Here is a 16219-nt window from a genome sequence, read left to right as displayed (position 1 = left end):
GGAATAAGATTTGGCTTGCAACTGAATTCCTGTTGGTATTTGTATGGATGCCTTGAGAGTGAAATGAGTTTTGACTGGGCTTTCAACCTATCACAAATTGTCAAAAAAAATTTACCATGCTGCTATTATTCTTTTTAAACTTTTCAGTTTACTGGAAATTTAGGGTTTTTACTGGAAATCCTAAGAGGGACAAGAGTGTCTGTAAGAGGCTTCAGCTGGAAGCAGCAAAGCTGATGAGAAGGTGAAATTTACAACTGTAATTACATCCCACAGTCCAACTGGCAGCCTATGAGGTTAATATTCCACACCTTACATGCTAGAGGTTTTAAACTGGGCACACATGAAACACAGAGGAGGAAATCTATGCACCTCCCAGGAGGGTTTTACCATCTTGTTCTTTTATATACCTCCAAACATGGATGTCCTCAGATTAACTCGAGGCATTAGGCTGCTATAATTGGAATTGTAGATTAATCACAGGACTAACTCTTTAGCAGAGCTTTCTGAGCAGATCCCTATTTTGAGAAAACGGAAGCCTACATGTGAAAAATATATTTTATGCTGAGAAGACCGTATTAAATGACTCAAGTTTTCCATAATGGTTGTCTCTAGATTTAGATCAAATGTAAACTAGTCACTAAACTATATGATTTTTTATAAGCTTCAGCAATAGAAGTAATAACAATTTTTAACTGTAAAAGTCCACTACTAAACCATGGTTAGAGCAGGAAAAAATCATGTCATGCATCTATAAGAAGTCAGCTATGGGAAGCATGGGAGAAGGTTCAAGTTTGCCAACCATCTAATTATAACACTTATATATAAAGGGCACTTTTAAGTGAAAGAAAATAATCTCTATCAAGAAGTTTGGTATATTCCACCAGTCATTGAGATAGTCACCCCTTAATTAGAAAGCAAAAACCAGAAAAGGATGCAGTAGAAAAGGAAACAAAATTTTGATCTTCGTACCTCAGAAGTTGTTAAAGTACTGAAAGAACTGAATGTCAGCAAAAATGATGAAATTATTTCTGAATTTGTGCATTATGCATTATTATGTCCACTAACTGCTGTGGCTTGGAGATGATTCTCATCTGTTTAATAGAGCACAGTGCCTAAAAGTTCTGCATGTCAGAGACCTCTTATTTGTACAGTAATTGCTACAATTTCAGACCCCACAGTGTGATACCTCCAGTCACCATCCACTGGCCATTCTTCATGCATCTGTACTTAACTAAAACCTTTTCAGGATCAAATCCTACATTTTTGCCAAAAATCCTGGGGCAGAGAAAAATCTGTAGAAAAACCTTTCTACAGGTTCTAGGACAAAAAGTGAGCATGTGGAATAAAGAGATCCTCTTATTTTACTTCATAAACAACATTACTTTCTTCCCACTCTAAGAAGCTGGCTGTTGCCATTTTATTCTCAGCTTAATCACATAAAAAACCATCACAGCCATGTATCTGAAAATCATTTGATCTCTGCTGCTTGTTTCTAAAAGTATTTCTTAAACACACTGGCCATTTGTCTTGGTAATGTATTAAAAAAGAAATTCAATGTATGAAAACAGAGTGCTTTTAACAATGCTAGAAAAAAAAAGAAATACAATCATTATACTGAGTAGAGATTAAAATACAGAAAATCTGTAAAGCTCTGTAAAGAGTTGCCATGGGCACAGGATATACTTACATCTTAAATTGCTCCTTTCCATTTTTTTCTGCATAAAAATATCTGTTGGTCTCAAATATGCCAGTTTTAGTTTTGTTTGCCTTCCCTAGCAAGATTGATCCTCTCAATATCTATCATACCTTACAAATGCTCACAGGCTACTGATCAACATAGATTTCTGAGCTTTGTTGCACTCTGTCTCGATTCCCAACTGCTCTATTGTTTAACACCTATTTCTCTACTCTGTTTTCTGTTTGGTTTTTTTGTGTGGTTTTTTTTTTGGTTTTTTTTTTTTTTTAATTTTTTTTAATTTTTTTTTATTTCCTCATTTTTCTTTTAGCTTGGAAACTGATCTACAGGTAGGGATGTCCTTGCTGTAGCCACAGTTCAACTCCACATTACGTGGAAAGCTGAATTTTTTAGTAAAACTCCTTGTGAAACGCCTGAAAAAAATGGGATATCTGTAGGGACTGGTAGAGATGCTACACTAAGACACCATCTGGACACACATGACCTTCTCTTGTGAAGGGACTGCATTCTAACCCACTCAGTTAGTTTAATCAAACAGGCCATCCCTAACTGGCCTGGTATCTGTGACTCCAAGACTGACAAAATACAGACAAGGGAGAAGACAGTAGGGGGAAATGCTTTCTCCTGTGCTGACTCTACAGCCATACCATGCAGTCCCCCAGGGATGTGCTCCTGAAAGTTGTGATGGCTGGCAATAGGCTGGGTGATGAACTGGTTTTCCTGCGAGACAATTCCTGGACATTACCCCATTCCTCAGCCTGTGTTGATCTTAGCTCATCTGAGGAAGATGACAAAAGCCAGACAGATACAACAAGAAAGTTCCTGGTAAAAGAGGGAGTTCAGTCACACAGATGAAGCAGCTGAGATCTTTCAGGACAGCGATCCTGAAAGCCGTGCTGAAAAGGCAGTGTGTTCTCTAGCTGACAGTCCTGGTGCAGCTCTTCATGCCTCTCTGTTTTTGATGCCATACATAACTCCCATCTACATTTAAAATGTGTATTAAGTCCCCCAAAGTATCTGTCTTCAACTTGTCATAAAAACAATTGTTTTAGTGTCTGGCAGTTTAACCACTTTGCATGTACAAGAGATGGCAGCCTGCAAAGCAGAGTGGCACAACTCTGTAACACCAGACAAAGTAGCAACAATTAGCAGATGACTCCTATTTTTTCAGTGTCTTTGGCCACTACCACAGCAAAGGGTGAGCCAATGCCCTTTCTCTAACCTACTTTGATTCCACTCTCCTCACTTTTACATTAATCCGGAATCTGAAGGTCTCAACAAACCTGAAGGTTTCACAGCACTGCAGAGCATGTGCCCCAGGCCACTTAGCATCACAAGGACTGGAGGGCTCAAGGTGGCCAGCTCCAGCACCTTACAACCGTGAAGCAATGCTCAAGACAGACCTAGGAAAGGGTGCTGCACGGAAGTACCAAATGACTGTGTCTTCAGCCGTGTCTATACTACTAAGGAAAAGGTATCTTTTCTGTCTGGGAGCCAGCTACATTACAGAGGGCTGATTGCAATCAAGAGCAGTAATTGCAGTATAAAGGAGGGTAAATTAGAAGTATAGCCTGGAGAAACTGCTTGACCTCTTCATTCAGTAGTACTTGGTCTTGCGACTTGTACACTGAGTGTAAGCTCCTCATCTGAGTTTTTTTCACCTCTGCCACATGTTCAATATGGTACTCTGAGAAAATCCATTTAAATCCATTTATATACACGGCACTTCATCTTCAGTTGTAAGAACTTATTAACTTTGAGCACACCAATGTTTTCATACGCTTATATACAAGCACAGGATACGCAATGAATAGAAGAATAATCAGTGAACTGGAAATTACATCTCTTTTAAAGAATTGTTTCCTGACATTTTTTAAAATGTCCCCAGAAAGTACTAACAAAAGTCCTAATCCAAACCCTCAAAGCACAGTCTCACTTCTTCACCTCTAGTGCACCCTAATGGCAAACCTGTCCACAAAAGCAGTTTTGGGAGAATAGCACAAAGAAGAGCCTGCAGGCTACAAGTCACAAAAAAGGCAATACTATGAGATTAAAAAAAAATAAAGAAAAGAAGGTTTACCTGGTTCAGATCAAAGATGTCAAACACTCGTTTAATGTATAGGTCTCCCTGTGGATCCAGCCCTTGAAGATCCAAAAGTTTCTTGAATTCGTGCAGACTAAGCAGCCCAGATGGACATTCTCTCATAAATTTGCTGTAATAATGGTGCATCTGTGCAGGGGGATCTGGTAATGATTCTTGGGCACCCATGTTGTTACACAGTAAACGTTCCTTTTTGTGTGTTCACATTTCTATCTCCCAGGTTCAAAGTCTTGCTCATGACCACAACTCGGGTTAATATGGCTTTTAAACCGCTATGTTAAACATCTTACAGCGTAAGTTCTATTTTTATGTAGTGCCTATCTCTACTCATGAGATTAACTTTAATGCCCAGGTCTAAAATAGATGGGATTTCGAACAGTGGCTAAAGTAGAAGCAAAGAGCACTATGGTCAAATTATAGTTCATCACTCTTCCATTAACTACAAACATACCTGTTATTAAAAAAATAAAGAGGATATTCTAAAAGTGACTGATTTTGAATTATATACAAGCCATTAGCTACACACAAGAGTATAATTCTGGAATACCTGTCAGGAATAGCTATAATTTTTGCTGCAAATAAGGCTGGAAAAGTTGAGAGCGCAAACAGCAATGCCTGTTATTATAGCCTCTTTGCTGTAAGTGGATTAAGCCTTTCTAAAAATTGAGCCCTTTGGACTCCTCCTTGATGTACTTTTTATCATAAATATGCTGTGAATTTGTGTGCAAATTACATCCTATTTCTTCCCTCTTGGCTTGGGTTTCCAGATATAATACACAGTTTTGGTTGCCAGCCTTGTCATAGAATTTAAATGGAAGAGGAATCTTTTACAGTAACTTCCGTAACAGGAATCAACTTAGTCCGGTAAGTAAATTAAAAACAGGTCTGTTCTTGGTCAGTGGTGTAGTCTTGCTTTCTGGTTTATAGCTTTCAGGAGCTGAATTCCTTCTTCCTCCATAAGCTCAGGGAAGGGGTTAGGTATCAGTAATACTTCTGTACTGATTAGGTTTTATACAAGGAGATGAGCGGCTCAGGAGCGTTACTATAGGACAAAGAAATGAGGGGCTAAAAATAACCAGTGTGAACATATAGGATGTTAGTGACGCAGAAAGAAGACGCTGCCGCTCATCCTTTTCATTTATAATCACACAATGTCGTTAAAGAGCACAGCCCATGAAAAATGGCTACCATCCTCCAGCCTGACTTCAGCCTGAGAGCAATCAATACTATAGGATCAGGTCAGTTTTTGAGAAGGACCCCCATACTCCTAATGGTCTGTACTTCAGCTCTCTTCACAAGGACAGCAACAAGTTTATTATCATACACTTCAAAATATGGCATATGAGTAAGAAAGCTTGAACACTTGTTAGGTGCTCATGAACCTCTGAAGATCAAGCAGAAAGATCCAGACATTGCCATCAGTTTAGCCAGAACTGGTTCAACAAGCAAAGAACATAGGGAAAAGTGGACAAGTCGGTGTGTTGCCTTTCCTCCAGAGACCATGTCCCAGGCCTAGACCTGCTGTGTGATCCCAGTGACTGAGAGAGAATAGAGACACACCCTGTGCAGGGTGCTGGTGTGCACATTTCATGTGCAGGTGTGTGTGGCTAGAACATTGAGGGTAAATGAAGATGATGCAAGGACAAGGGAGGTGAAAGGAGAGCAGACAGACCTCTTGGGGATGCACAGTCTGACGACAGTTCTGAACTTTCTTCTTCAGCCATCATGCCCTGCTCTTGAAGGAATGAGAAGTGATTGTGTCAAACAGCAAAGACAGGTATTATGGTTTAACCCCAAGTGGCAACTGAGTACTATTGACAGCTGTACTCTCAGTCTCACCCCATCCTGCCCCTGGTGGGATGGAGAAGAGAATAGGAAAAAGACTGGTAGAACTGAGTTTAGATAAGAGTAGTTTAATAACTGAAATAAAATAAATATAGTAACTAATAATAATAATAATAATAATAATAATGCAGGAGAGGAATAAAGTCCAAGAAAAAAGAGTGTTGTACAGTACAATTACTCACCACCCTCTGAGCTATGCCCAGCTTGTCCCTGAGCAACAATTGGCTCCTCCCAGCCAACTCCCCTTAGTTTATATATTGAACATGACATTCTGTGGTGTGGAGTATCCCTTTGGCCAGTTTGGGTCAGCTATCCTGGCTGTGATCCCTCCCAGCTTCTTATGCACCTCCTCAGTGGCAGAGCATAAGACACTGAAAAGTCCTTGATTTAGCATAATCACTACATATTAACAACCAAAGCATCAGTGTGTTATTAATATTACTCCTATTAAATCCAAAACACAGCATTGTACCAGATACAAGGAAGAAAAAGAACCCTATCCCAGCTGAAACCAAGACAATAGAGTATCAGGAATAAGACTTAACCAGGCTGAAAATTTGACATGATATGGTTATGTTAAGGACTGTCCATCAATAACTCACCCAGTGCTAGTCATCCTTCGTCTTTTCTCTCTTTCACTTGGGCAATAACAGCTCCCTCCCACCTCTTCACATGACCTTGTACAGACACTGGTCACTGGCTTTCATTCTAGGCACAGGGAACTTGGGAGTTGCTCACGTATACTGATCCCTTTCCTCTCCCTCCTCTTTTCTTCCCATACTTTTGCTTGTTGCTTCCAAATAGCAAGTCTTGGGGAAGTCTGCTCACAGTGATCGAGGCACAGGAGAGACTGCTGCATTGCCTTAAAGAAGGGCCTTAGAAGTCTGGCTTTTTGTCAGATTTTGTACATTCTGGCAAAAGACTTACAAGAGAATGTTCAGTTAAAGTTGGAATGCTTTTAAAGTAGTACCTGTTTTCAGAATCCCTTTACCTTAATAAGAATAACTAAAACACCTGTAAAGACAGCAAAAATGCCTGGGTAAAAAATTATCTGATTTATAGTTTAGTCTCGCAGCATCCCTCACCCTTAGTAGGAGACTAGAATGGTATAATTTCTTTGATATAACACCTGACAAAATGAAAGGTGAGTTTTACGGGGCACAAAAAGACTGAAATTTATAACCCTCTGCATAGTCTGATGGTACTTAATGAGCTGCAGAGAAAGCATGTGCTGAGATAGTAGAAATTCTATGGAAATCACCTGTTCCAGAAGCCAAAGGCATTGGAGCATTTCTATTTATAAATAAAAATAGAAAAAATGATAGCAATGTGGAGCTGAACTGAATAAATTAATACAGCAAAGATAATTCAAAGAATGCTGAAACAATGGGTGTAGAGACTAGTTTGTGTATAGAAAACGCAGTGAAACAATTCCTAATGGGCTATCTGTACCAAACAAAGCTAATTCTAAAAGGTGAAGATAAAATTACAGTATCTATTGAGATGCCAAAAGCTTTTAGGAGCCTGTACAATATTCTGGGAATAAAAAACCCAAACAAACAAACAAAAACAAACAAACAAACAAACAAACAAAAAAAACCAACCAAAAAAACCCTTACAAACAGGCGACAGTGGGACTATGCACTTAAACCAAAAATGATAGTCCCATAATAAAGATTGCTTGTTCAAGACATGCAACAACATGGGCACACAGGAAATGTACATTGCAGGTAAAGCAAAGAGAAGGCTATCCTCCCAGAAGAGCTGGATCAGCCTACCCTAGTTGGAAAATTTACCTATGAAGGCTTTCAGTGTTAGGGGTTTTTGCTTTTGTGTTGTTGGTTTATTTTGATTTTTAAGACTCAAATTATTAGGTCTCAGCCATCACCATCTTCTCTCTCTGGACCACTCTACAGTTTTCTTAACTATTTGAATGAGTGTTTAGCTTCTCAATTCTGCATTTCTTCTATGCATTATACAAGGAGGAAGACCAAGCTGACCTTTCTTTCTTTTATCCTCATCAAAATGTAGCTTGCTTTTATGGGCTATACTTTATAAACCGGAAAGATTTTGCCCCAATGAGACGAATTTCTAGTAGGAAACAACCCCCTTTTCTGAGGCAAGAGGACTCACAAATTCTTGCTAACTCAAACATCGGGATGGGGAGAAGAGAGGTCGTAGCTGCTTTCTGAGGTGTTTAAACCCTGGTACCACTGTGTGACACACAGTTGCTGAATTATTCTCTCATTGAAAATACTGATCAAGCGCTGGCCCAACTTTGCTACTTCACAGCCACATTCCTTGTGTGCCTGCTACTGTAGTTGTACAAACAACTACCTCCTTGAGGTTTTTGTACAGCTTTAATACTGAAAAAGAAGGCAGTGCCTGTTAAAACAATACATCTATAAGAGCCTATAATGTTTGATTTCTTTTTGTAGTACTGCTTCATTATTCCTGACATGGAGATTATGAGTATAGCTCAATGATACACATCTTGGTGATGAGAAAGTCAACTGTCCTTATCTTAGTTGTGCAGAGCCCAGTCTAGGATGTAATTCTGTGGGTGTTGTTAGCCACGCATACCACAGTGCGCCCGTATCTATAAATAACCAGCAAACCATGCATAATGAAATAACAAGTCTTATCCTTCTCACAGAACCATTTGTAGTGCTGTGCTTTTCCTTTAGTTTTAATGATCATGGGAAGCGCTCTGAGATACCAATTTTACATTTTCCATTTGGAGTTCATGACTTACAAGGAGGAGCCACTGCTGAAGCTGTTATTTTCATCAAGGTTTTTAGTTGTCGAAGAGGTGCATCCTCCTTTGTCAGGAGGATAAGTCAGGAATACTTTCTTTTAGTAGTTGTTGTGAATTCACTGATTTTCCTAAACTCATGGGGGCAAGATCTTGGGCTGCACCTTTTCTGGTGGGTGTCAGGGAACTGCAAGTGGGACTAACAATCCCTGCTACTGCTAACCTGCTATTTTTCAGTGGTCTCATTAGAAATGAAGAGGAAGAGTCCTCTTATCCAGGGAAAATCTGAGACACCAATGAAATGTCCTGGCTCCAAATGGGAGAATTAAGAAGAAAAAAAAAAAATCACTGAACTTTTTCATGCTGATGAACTAGATGGGAGGATCCCCAGAAATCTTCATGTTAATGGTAATAGATCTAAATTAGCACTCACCCCAACAATGTTTTGATGCCACAGGCTGTTTTCACAAAGCATTTCAGCTTAGACAAATTGGATTTTTCCAGTTAATAATGCTACGTATAGATCCTTAAACAACTCTAAATCTTGACTTCCTGTTTTTATCTGCCTACACAGCACAGCTATTCAGAAAAAAAAAAGAAATTATTTTAAATTTTTTATTTTTTTTTCCCTACTAGCAATAGAATTCCCTGAGTTAAGCACTTTAGAAAAAGGAAAACCAAGCCAACAGAGTCATCAGCAAGCATTTAATTAAAGGACGAGGCTATCTTCCCTAGTTAGGTGCCGTTGTTTTGATCGCAGACATTTTCCCTCCTGGCGCCTGAAGTCTTTCCCAAGGTGAGCAGACACTGAGCCACTGGCATCTCCTAGTGGCTTGGGCTCGCAAGACAAGGGCTTGTGTTCTTGCTAAAGGAGCACGGTGGTATTTTTGTCCAGCAATCCCTGTCCCAGTGCTTTTCTGGGACACTGGAGAGGCTTTGTGGAGAGACACCTCCAGGGATTGGATCCTGTGACTGCCACTGCCAGCTCCCCCTCTCTCACTGCAGTGAGCAAACAACCACTTTTATTCCCAGATGTTGTTTCTGTCCAACTATCGGCTCTGCTTCTGGTGGAGAATTAATCTCTCGTTAAGATTTTACTCTCTTTTCAACATTTTTCCTCCATAGCTGGCATTTCAGCTCCACAAAGGTTTCAATTAATGTACAAAGAAGGGATGAGGCACTATTTCCTCCTTCCACTCCTCAAACATTTATTCCCATCTCTTTATACTTGGGCCTCGATTTTGTAAATTTTGCTTTTTGTTTTACATTTCACTTGTTTCTTCCCTCTCCTCAAAAGCTGTTATCAACTTATTCCTGTCTATTCCTGTTTTTTTTCACTGCGCTTTTTCCACTCCATTTATCGATTATTTCCATTTATCTTCTTGAAGTTACAAAATCTTCTTTCTGATGTATGCAAAAATTGAAGTCTGTCTTCCTTCCACTACCTAGCTTTGAAAGTTGTTTTTTTTTTTTTAATAGGAGGTGAATAGGGACGTAAAACAGCTGTATAACACTTTTACAAGCTTTCCAAATAAGAATAAAAACACAATGATAAAATAAAGTAGAAAACCAGAAAAGATTCATTGTAACTGTCTGAAAATGCAGCTATGAACAGAATTTACTTTAGAAATGGTGGGGAAAGTAACTTTTAAAAAGGAGAGTGAAGACAAAAATATTCACACGACCTACTAGTAGTGAAAGGGGAAAATGTGAGGGGTTTATGGCTCTCATCCAGCCCTACCAACAAGGAAACAAATTCATTTTGGAGATTTTTGAAGACCTTGTCAATAGGTGGGTCCTTCTCTTTGTCTGGAGTGACCTTGACATGTACTCAGGTGCCTCTGCAGGGACTCCCTTGAAGACAAAACATGACATTTATGCTCAAGTTGTATAAGAGTTTGTGTCAGGTTTGCAGCCTTGGTTCTCTTGCTAAACTTCAAATGGATCATACAGCATCATTAGCATTGGGAAAAAAATCTTCAGATCTCACAGAAATCTCTCACAGAAAGTATCAGGTTATTTAAATACAGACACAGGTGCAATTCACATGACAGCACCTGAAGAAAGGGTATAAATCAGAGCTAGGGAAATTTGGAAAGGGGACTTCTCACTGAAAACAAACTCTTCATGACTCTCCAATTAAAGGTACGTACTTTGATTTAACATCCCATCTAAACCAAGCATGGTATAAGTACTTTTCCTCATATAAATCTAATCATTTAACCTAAGGTTAAAAAAGGTTTAAAAGGTTAAAAAGAACTAGCAACGTGTATATAATTCTGAAACAGCAAGAGCATGGGGAGAAACTAAAAAGTAATCATTTTACTTAATTTGAATAATCCACTTAACACACATGTTCTGTTCACAGGCTCATTGATGGGTTTTCAGATAATAAAGTGATAGAAATTTGAATATTTAAAGCATAGCTCTTTTGTTATTATAGAAACTGGAAGCTGACAGAGTAATCTTCAGCAGTTTCAGGTTCAGGGAGAAGCCTGCAATTTGTTGTTTGCTTGGAATCTCACTTCCTAAAATCTAAACACATGCCTGCAAAATAAAGCAATTTCATCTCGAATTATTTTCTTCATCCACTAATGCTATAAATCTGGCAGTGATTTTTACCACTATGGCAGCAGAGAAAATCTGATCCTCTATCAGAGAAAATTAACATGCAGAATTTGGGCTGGAGTGTGTTTGGAGGGGGCAGGGTAAAGAAAACAAAAGAAAACTAATGCTGCAATTTTCAACATCAAAATAAAATGGCATTATGGCCTTTTACATCTGTACATGTTATGCCAGTTCAGAACCTTGATTTACATGTAGGAGTTTTTCAGAAACTGATTAAAAAAAAAATCTTCTGTTACGAGTTAGTTTCCACTGACTCAGGTAAGTTGTTTTTCCCTTGATGTATAAGGCAGGGCAGAAAGACTTTGTTCATCTAACTTGGAAAGAGCTGAGTCATCTTTAACTAAGATCCTTTGTCTCTGCTAAGCACAGAAAGGAGTCTTGAGCTGGATTTCTGCATTAAGATCAGCATCCAGAAGACAAGTGCTTTTCCATTGTACTCTGCCTGAGCCGTGGTCTTGTTAGAAGTGTTGATGCAGTCAGAATGACAAAGAATACTATGAGGATGCTGTTACCAGGAAAGCCATGCCAAGCCATAAAACTCCCAGATGCATTTCTCTTGGCAAGCTAGTATGGCCACAGTTCATTCTGCTTGTTACTTAAATCAGACCCCTAAGCCATCCTGAAGCCCCACAGAATGACTTCACAGGAAACATAAATTACAGCAGATAAATATACACATCATGTCTAACGAAACATATTAGAAGCAGTGTGAATGCCAAAGGGGAAACTTGTGAAATCCTGGCACATTGTTTGAGACGTCCTGGTTCTCGTTTGCCACAGGGTTTTCATTGAGGCTTTCACAAGACTTTATTCAAGGCAAGAGGGGAATAAAACTGAGCTACAGCTTATCTAGATGCTATGTGTTGTATCTGAATAATGTGGCTATACTCTTGCCATTTAATCAAAAATAGATTCTTTTTTATTAGTATTTAAAGGGAAAAATTTAAACATTCAGATAAAATATTCTGGTTCACTTGATTCACTTCCCTAAGTGTTTAAACCTTTCCAACTACTAAATTATACAAATAGATTGGGCGGGGTTTAAAACTTGCTAGCTCTTTTTTTGGGAATGGAAGTCCCATTCTTTATCTTCTTTCCATCTCCAAATGGTTATAGACTATACAATCTTATGTAATTGACAATTCTAAATGTGCCATTCCTGTTCTGCCTTCTAAATAACTTTGCCTGGTCCTATTGCTGCAGCTGAGCAACAGCTCAATTAAGAAAGCACACAATAAAATCTATGCCTCAGATTAGTAGTAGCTAGTGGAGGATTGTTACAGCATCTTGCAGAACAGGAAATGAATATCAGATATTTAGTGGGAGCCCATTATTAAATAATGAGATTTTAAGCCTAGCATGAACAGTTTTACAGTGGATTTTATGAAGCCCTGAAGCCCAAATCGTTGTTAAATTTCATTAAAATGGGGGAAGACTTCCAAACTGATAAAAAACTGAAGCATCTTTTTCTGTCTAACATGGAACATTAATTAAACAAACCCTTCTGGGAAGAGCAAAACAAAAGCCTAGAGCCATACAAACTGTGTCTTTTGTCCCCTAAAACCCCAAACACTGGTACCCCAGCTCCCTCCTGTATTTTCTCTAGGCAAAAGGAAACAAATGCCTGATCATTTTGTCAGCCAAGTGTTGCCTTAAACAATGAGTAAAAGCTTAATTCTGCATGGATTCTGGGTGTGTCCCTGCTACCCAGCTGCCAAATTTTATGAAAACATTAGGAACTGATTAACTGAAATGCCTACTCTTTGAAATTTTGTGGAAATATTCAAATTGATTAAAATGTTCTGGGCATATCAGAGAAGGAGATTAAAGATTGATTGGTAGGAAGAGTCAAACTGATATATAGTGTATAAAACCTGACAAGTTTAAGGCATACATCTTAATATTCCTCAGCTAACTTGAGCAAACTACTCCATGGGTGATAAGCTACTAGTAATGGGAGAAAGGCAATTAGGAACTTTTAGAATACCAGCAAACCCAAAGATATTGTCCCATAAAATAAAAAGCCAAAATCCCCAACACCCAAAGCTCCCCACACTTTTCAAGAGCACTGATGTGAAAAGGGCTTTTTGCAGTACACATGAATGCTAAACTGGAAGAGCTCTTGGGTGAGCTCAGACACTGTCCCTGTGAGCTGTGCAGGAAGGTTAGCATTCATAAAGCTTTTCTGGGGAACTTGAGGCATCAAATTTTTAATTGAAAAGAACATAGCAAATTAAGAATTTCTGCCAGTCAGGTTTCATGTTTGTAGACTGGAAGTCTGCTCATCATCTGTAATTAGCACATTTATTGAGTTAGGTGATACTACTTAATCAAATTGCAGTGTGTTTAACCATCTGGTAATTGGCCATGGGAAGGAAAAAGCATGCAAGGAGCCTGATTTTATAGGAAGAGTCCTTGCGGATTATGGAAGAAAGAATTACATAATTCCAAAAAAGGAAGCTATACTGGGAGTGGAGATATATATGAAAACACATAATGTAAAATAGAGGTACTGTTGCATATAAAGACACACGAGGTACGTTATATTCTCAGCATTTTCTGAAACAAGTGTAATTAATTCGATAATGAAGGACAGAAAGGCAATTTCTTGAACTGGAAAATGTGTGGAGCAGTTATGTCTACTATTTGGACCAGTTTTAACCTGCTGTTAAAGTAATCTGTGTAATGTAATAATTTTTTTTATACATCTCTGAAGTCCTTGAGATAAATAATGTGGGTAGAGAACACTAATGCTTTATTGTTTTTTAAAAAAATACTTCTTTATACCAAGATGGGCCCATCTCTTCTATTAGCTGAAAGCTGAGTTTTTATTATTGACAGTTCAGCCTAAGCCTGATTTCTGTGTCTTTTTTAGGGATCACATATGACTCTTCATTCCTTTTGTCACATTTGGTAGAAAGTGTTACTTTGGCTCTAGGGGAAAATACCTCTGGATGGGTCTCGTGGCTAGAAGGAGCCTGTATGAACTCTGTGTTGGAATAACATAAGACAGCGATGCATCTAAGCCGCTGGACAGATCCTTAGGAGGACCTAGGATGTTAAGCAGTGAAATTGGGATGATGGATCAAACCCAAACAGATGTGCCTTTGGAAAAGGGGGGTTGACTGATACCAAATTAGGCCACAGAAGGTGTTCAGAATGAATCCCGTGACAGAAGGAGTCTTATTGTGCCTATGTTGCATAATCTGAAAGCATTAATACCTATGGATCCAGCTGAACACTCACTGCCTTAGAAAGATTTTTCAAGCAGCTATATAAATAAAAATTTCAATCATTAATGCATACTGAAAATAATAACAAAAATCTGGTTTTCATAGACGAGAAACCATCAGCATGTATTAGAATGACTCTATGAAACTTTCAAATTGGCAAAATATACTGGGAACAGAGCACTCAACATTGTTTGCCAGCCAGTGTTGTTTAACTGCTCGGAGTTTTCTATTGAAACACTTCCATTACCTCTGAGTAGGGAGCTTGCAGCTCTCTGAGACATGTCTTGGAGTGCATCAAATGGTACAGCCATAGGAAAGCCCAGAAGTCAAGAATGAATTCTTACCTTATTCATGTCAAATGTGTGAAATACTTGTTCAACATAGTTGTTAGCTTCAGGAGTAAGTCCATGTAGATCCAGAACATGTTTAAATTCATGCAGGCAAAGCTGTCCGGATGGGCACTCCTTCATAAACTTTGTGTACCAGTGGTGAATTTCCATAGCATTAATGTCATCTGCTGATCCAGCAGCACCCATTGCGTCAAACATACCAGGTAACCTTTTTCAGTATTTATTCATCCAAATGCTGATTCTTGCTTCCCAAGAGTGATCATTCAAACACCAACTCTGCCTTTGAGAGCTACTTTAAACCTCTTACAGATCACAACCAAGATAGACTAAGTAAATATAGCACCCTAGCAAGATTACTGGCACCCAGTTTTAGTACCCTGTGGTTTTAGCGGCTAATTACAGTCTTTGTGCACAGTCAGTCTGCAGAGCCTCAGATGAACTGATTATACCAGTTCTCATCTTGCACTTGCATCTGTAGTGCTAAAGGTATTTAAACTGGATGAATATTGAAAAAGCAACATGCAGGAACTTTGAGGGTAGTTTCTAAAACTTCATTTTAATAATTTATAAAGTTTTAACTAAAACTTAGAACCATTTTAATACTTGGATACATTTTGTGCAGATGCCTTGGAGTAAGTGACTTTTCATTTATTATTATTTCTGTACATATGGTGCTCCAAATCTTACCTTACAAGTCAAAACTGCAACACTATTTGACTTGGATAACCTGAAAAAATTTAAAGTAGCCATACACTAAGCACAAAAAAACTTGTTGTCTTTAGACAGCAGTTCTACAAGCATCTGAGTCTGCTGTAAGCCAATGTCGTCCTGAAAATTGCTTCCCCACTGCCATTGCTTTTTACCTTCCCTTAGGCCTGAGAAGTGTTTGTGGTTGCACTTGGGAACAAGTGTTAGAACAGATCCAGGCAAGGGCTTGCAATAAGATTGAATACCAACAAATATAGTTAGCTATAGAAAATACTGCTTACATTTTTGCATTGCCTGGTGTCACAGTACCGGGTTCTACAAGAGAACAGATAAAGTGAAGGTGGAAAAGGGTGGCCAGCATTACAGGGGGTGCAGGACTGCAGCCTTCTGCTGCTTCAAATCGTTCGTGGAAACTTGTCGTGTCATAATGTCTGTGCTGTATTGCAGTACATAGCTGTGTACAGGTTTACAGCATTTAAGCCCTACAGCAGATACTATGGCATTCAGTAGGTAGAGACTAAACTGGTAGAATGTAAAAATACAGCTGTTACACCTGAGGCTACTGCAGAGGTGGTGTCCCACCAGTGGCACTGCAGTGATGTCTCTCCAGAGGAAGGTGAGCACCACTCGAGCAGCTTGCTCTGCAGAGCAGGGTGCAGTTCCATTGACCTTGAGTGCTGTGCAGCTGCACGAGATGAATTTTCCTCTGGGCCAAGGCTCCTGATTGCTCAGTTGCAAAAGCTGTGTCAACAGTCAGGAGAGAAAAATTTGGTCTCAAGATGGTGAATAAACTGAACACTACTCTTGGACCTGTCGTGAGGCCTGGTTTTCAGGTGCCAGGAGAGATGAGCATTGTGGTGGTGCATCTGTGGGGTGTGCAGTGGTGACAGAACCAGCTGGGCA

General features: G+C 39.1%; 1 protein-coding gene across 1 annotated transcript in view; it reads right to left on the bottom strand.

Annotated features, from left to right (window-relative positions):
* Positions 1–14806, bottom strand: part of GUCA1C (guanylate cyclase activator 1C) — a 33053-nt gene extending 18247 nt beyond the window's left edge. Inside the window, exon 1 of the mRNA XM_066177340.1 lies at positions 14603–14806. Within this exon, the coding sequence (XP_066033437.1) occupies positions 14603–14806 (204 nt within the window). The remainder of the gene's footprint in view (positions 1–14602) is intronic.
* Positions 14807–16219: the final 1413 nt, after the last annotated feature.

Source organism: Chamaea fasciata, unplaced genomic scaffold (assembly GCF_029207755.1).
Source record: "Chamaea fasciata isolate MVZ Bird 193981 ecotype frontalis unplaced genomic scaffold, bChaFas1.0.hap1 SCAF_2, whole genome shotgun sequence".
Classification (NCBI taxonomy): domain Eukaryota; kingdom Metazoa; phylum Chordata; class Aves; order Passeriformes; family Sylviidae; genus Chamaea; species Chamaea fasciata.
This window is presented reverse-complemented; position numbering and strand designations above follow the sequence as displayed.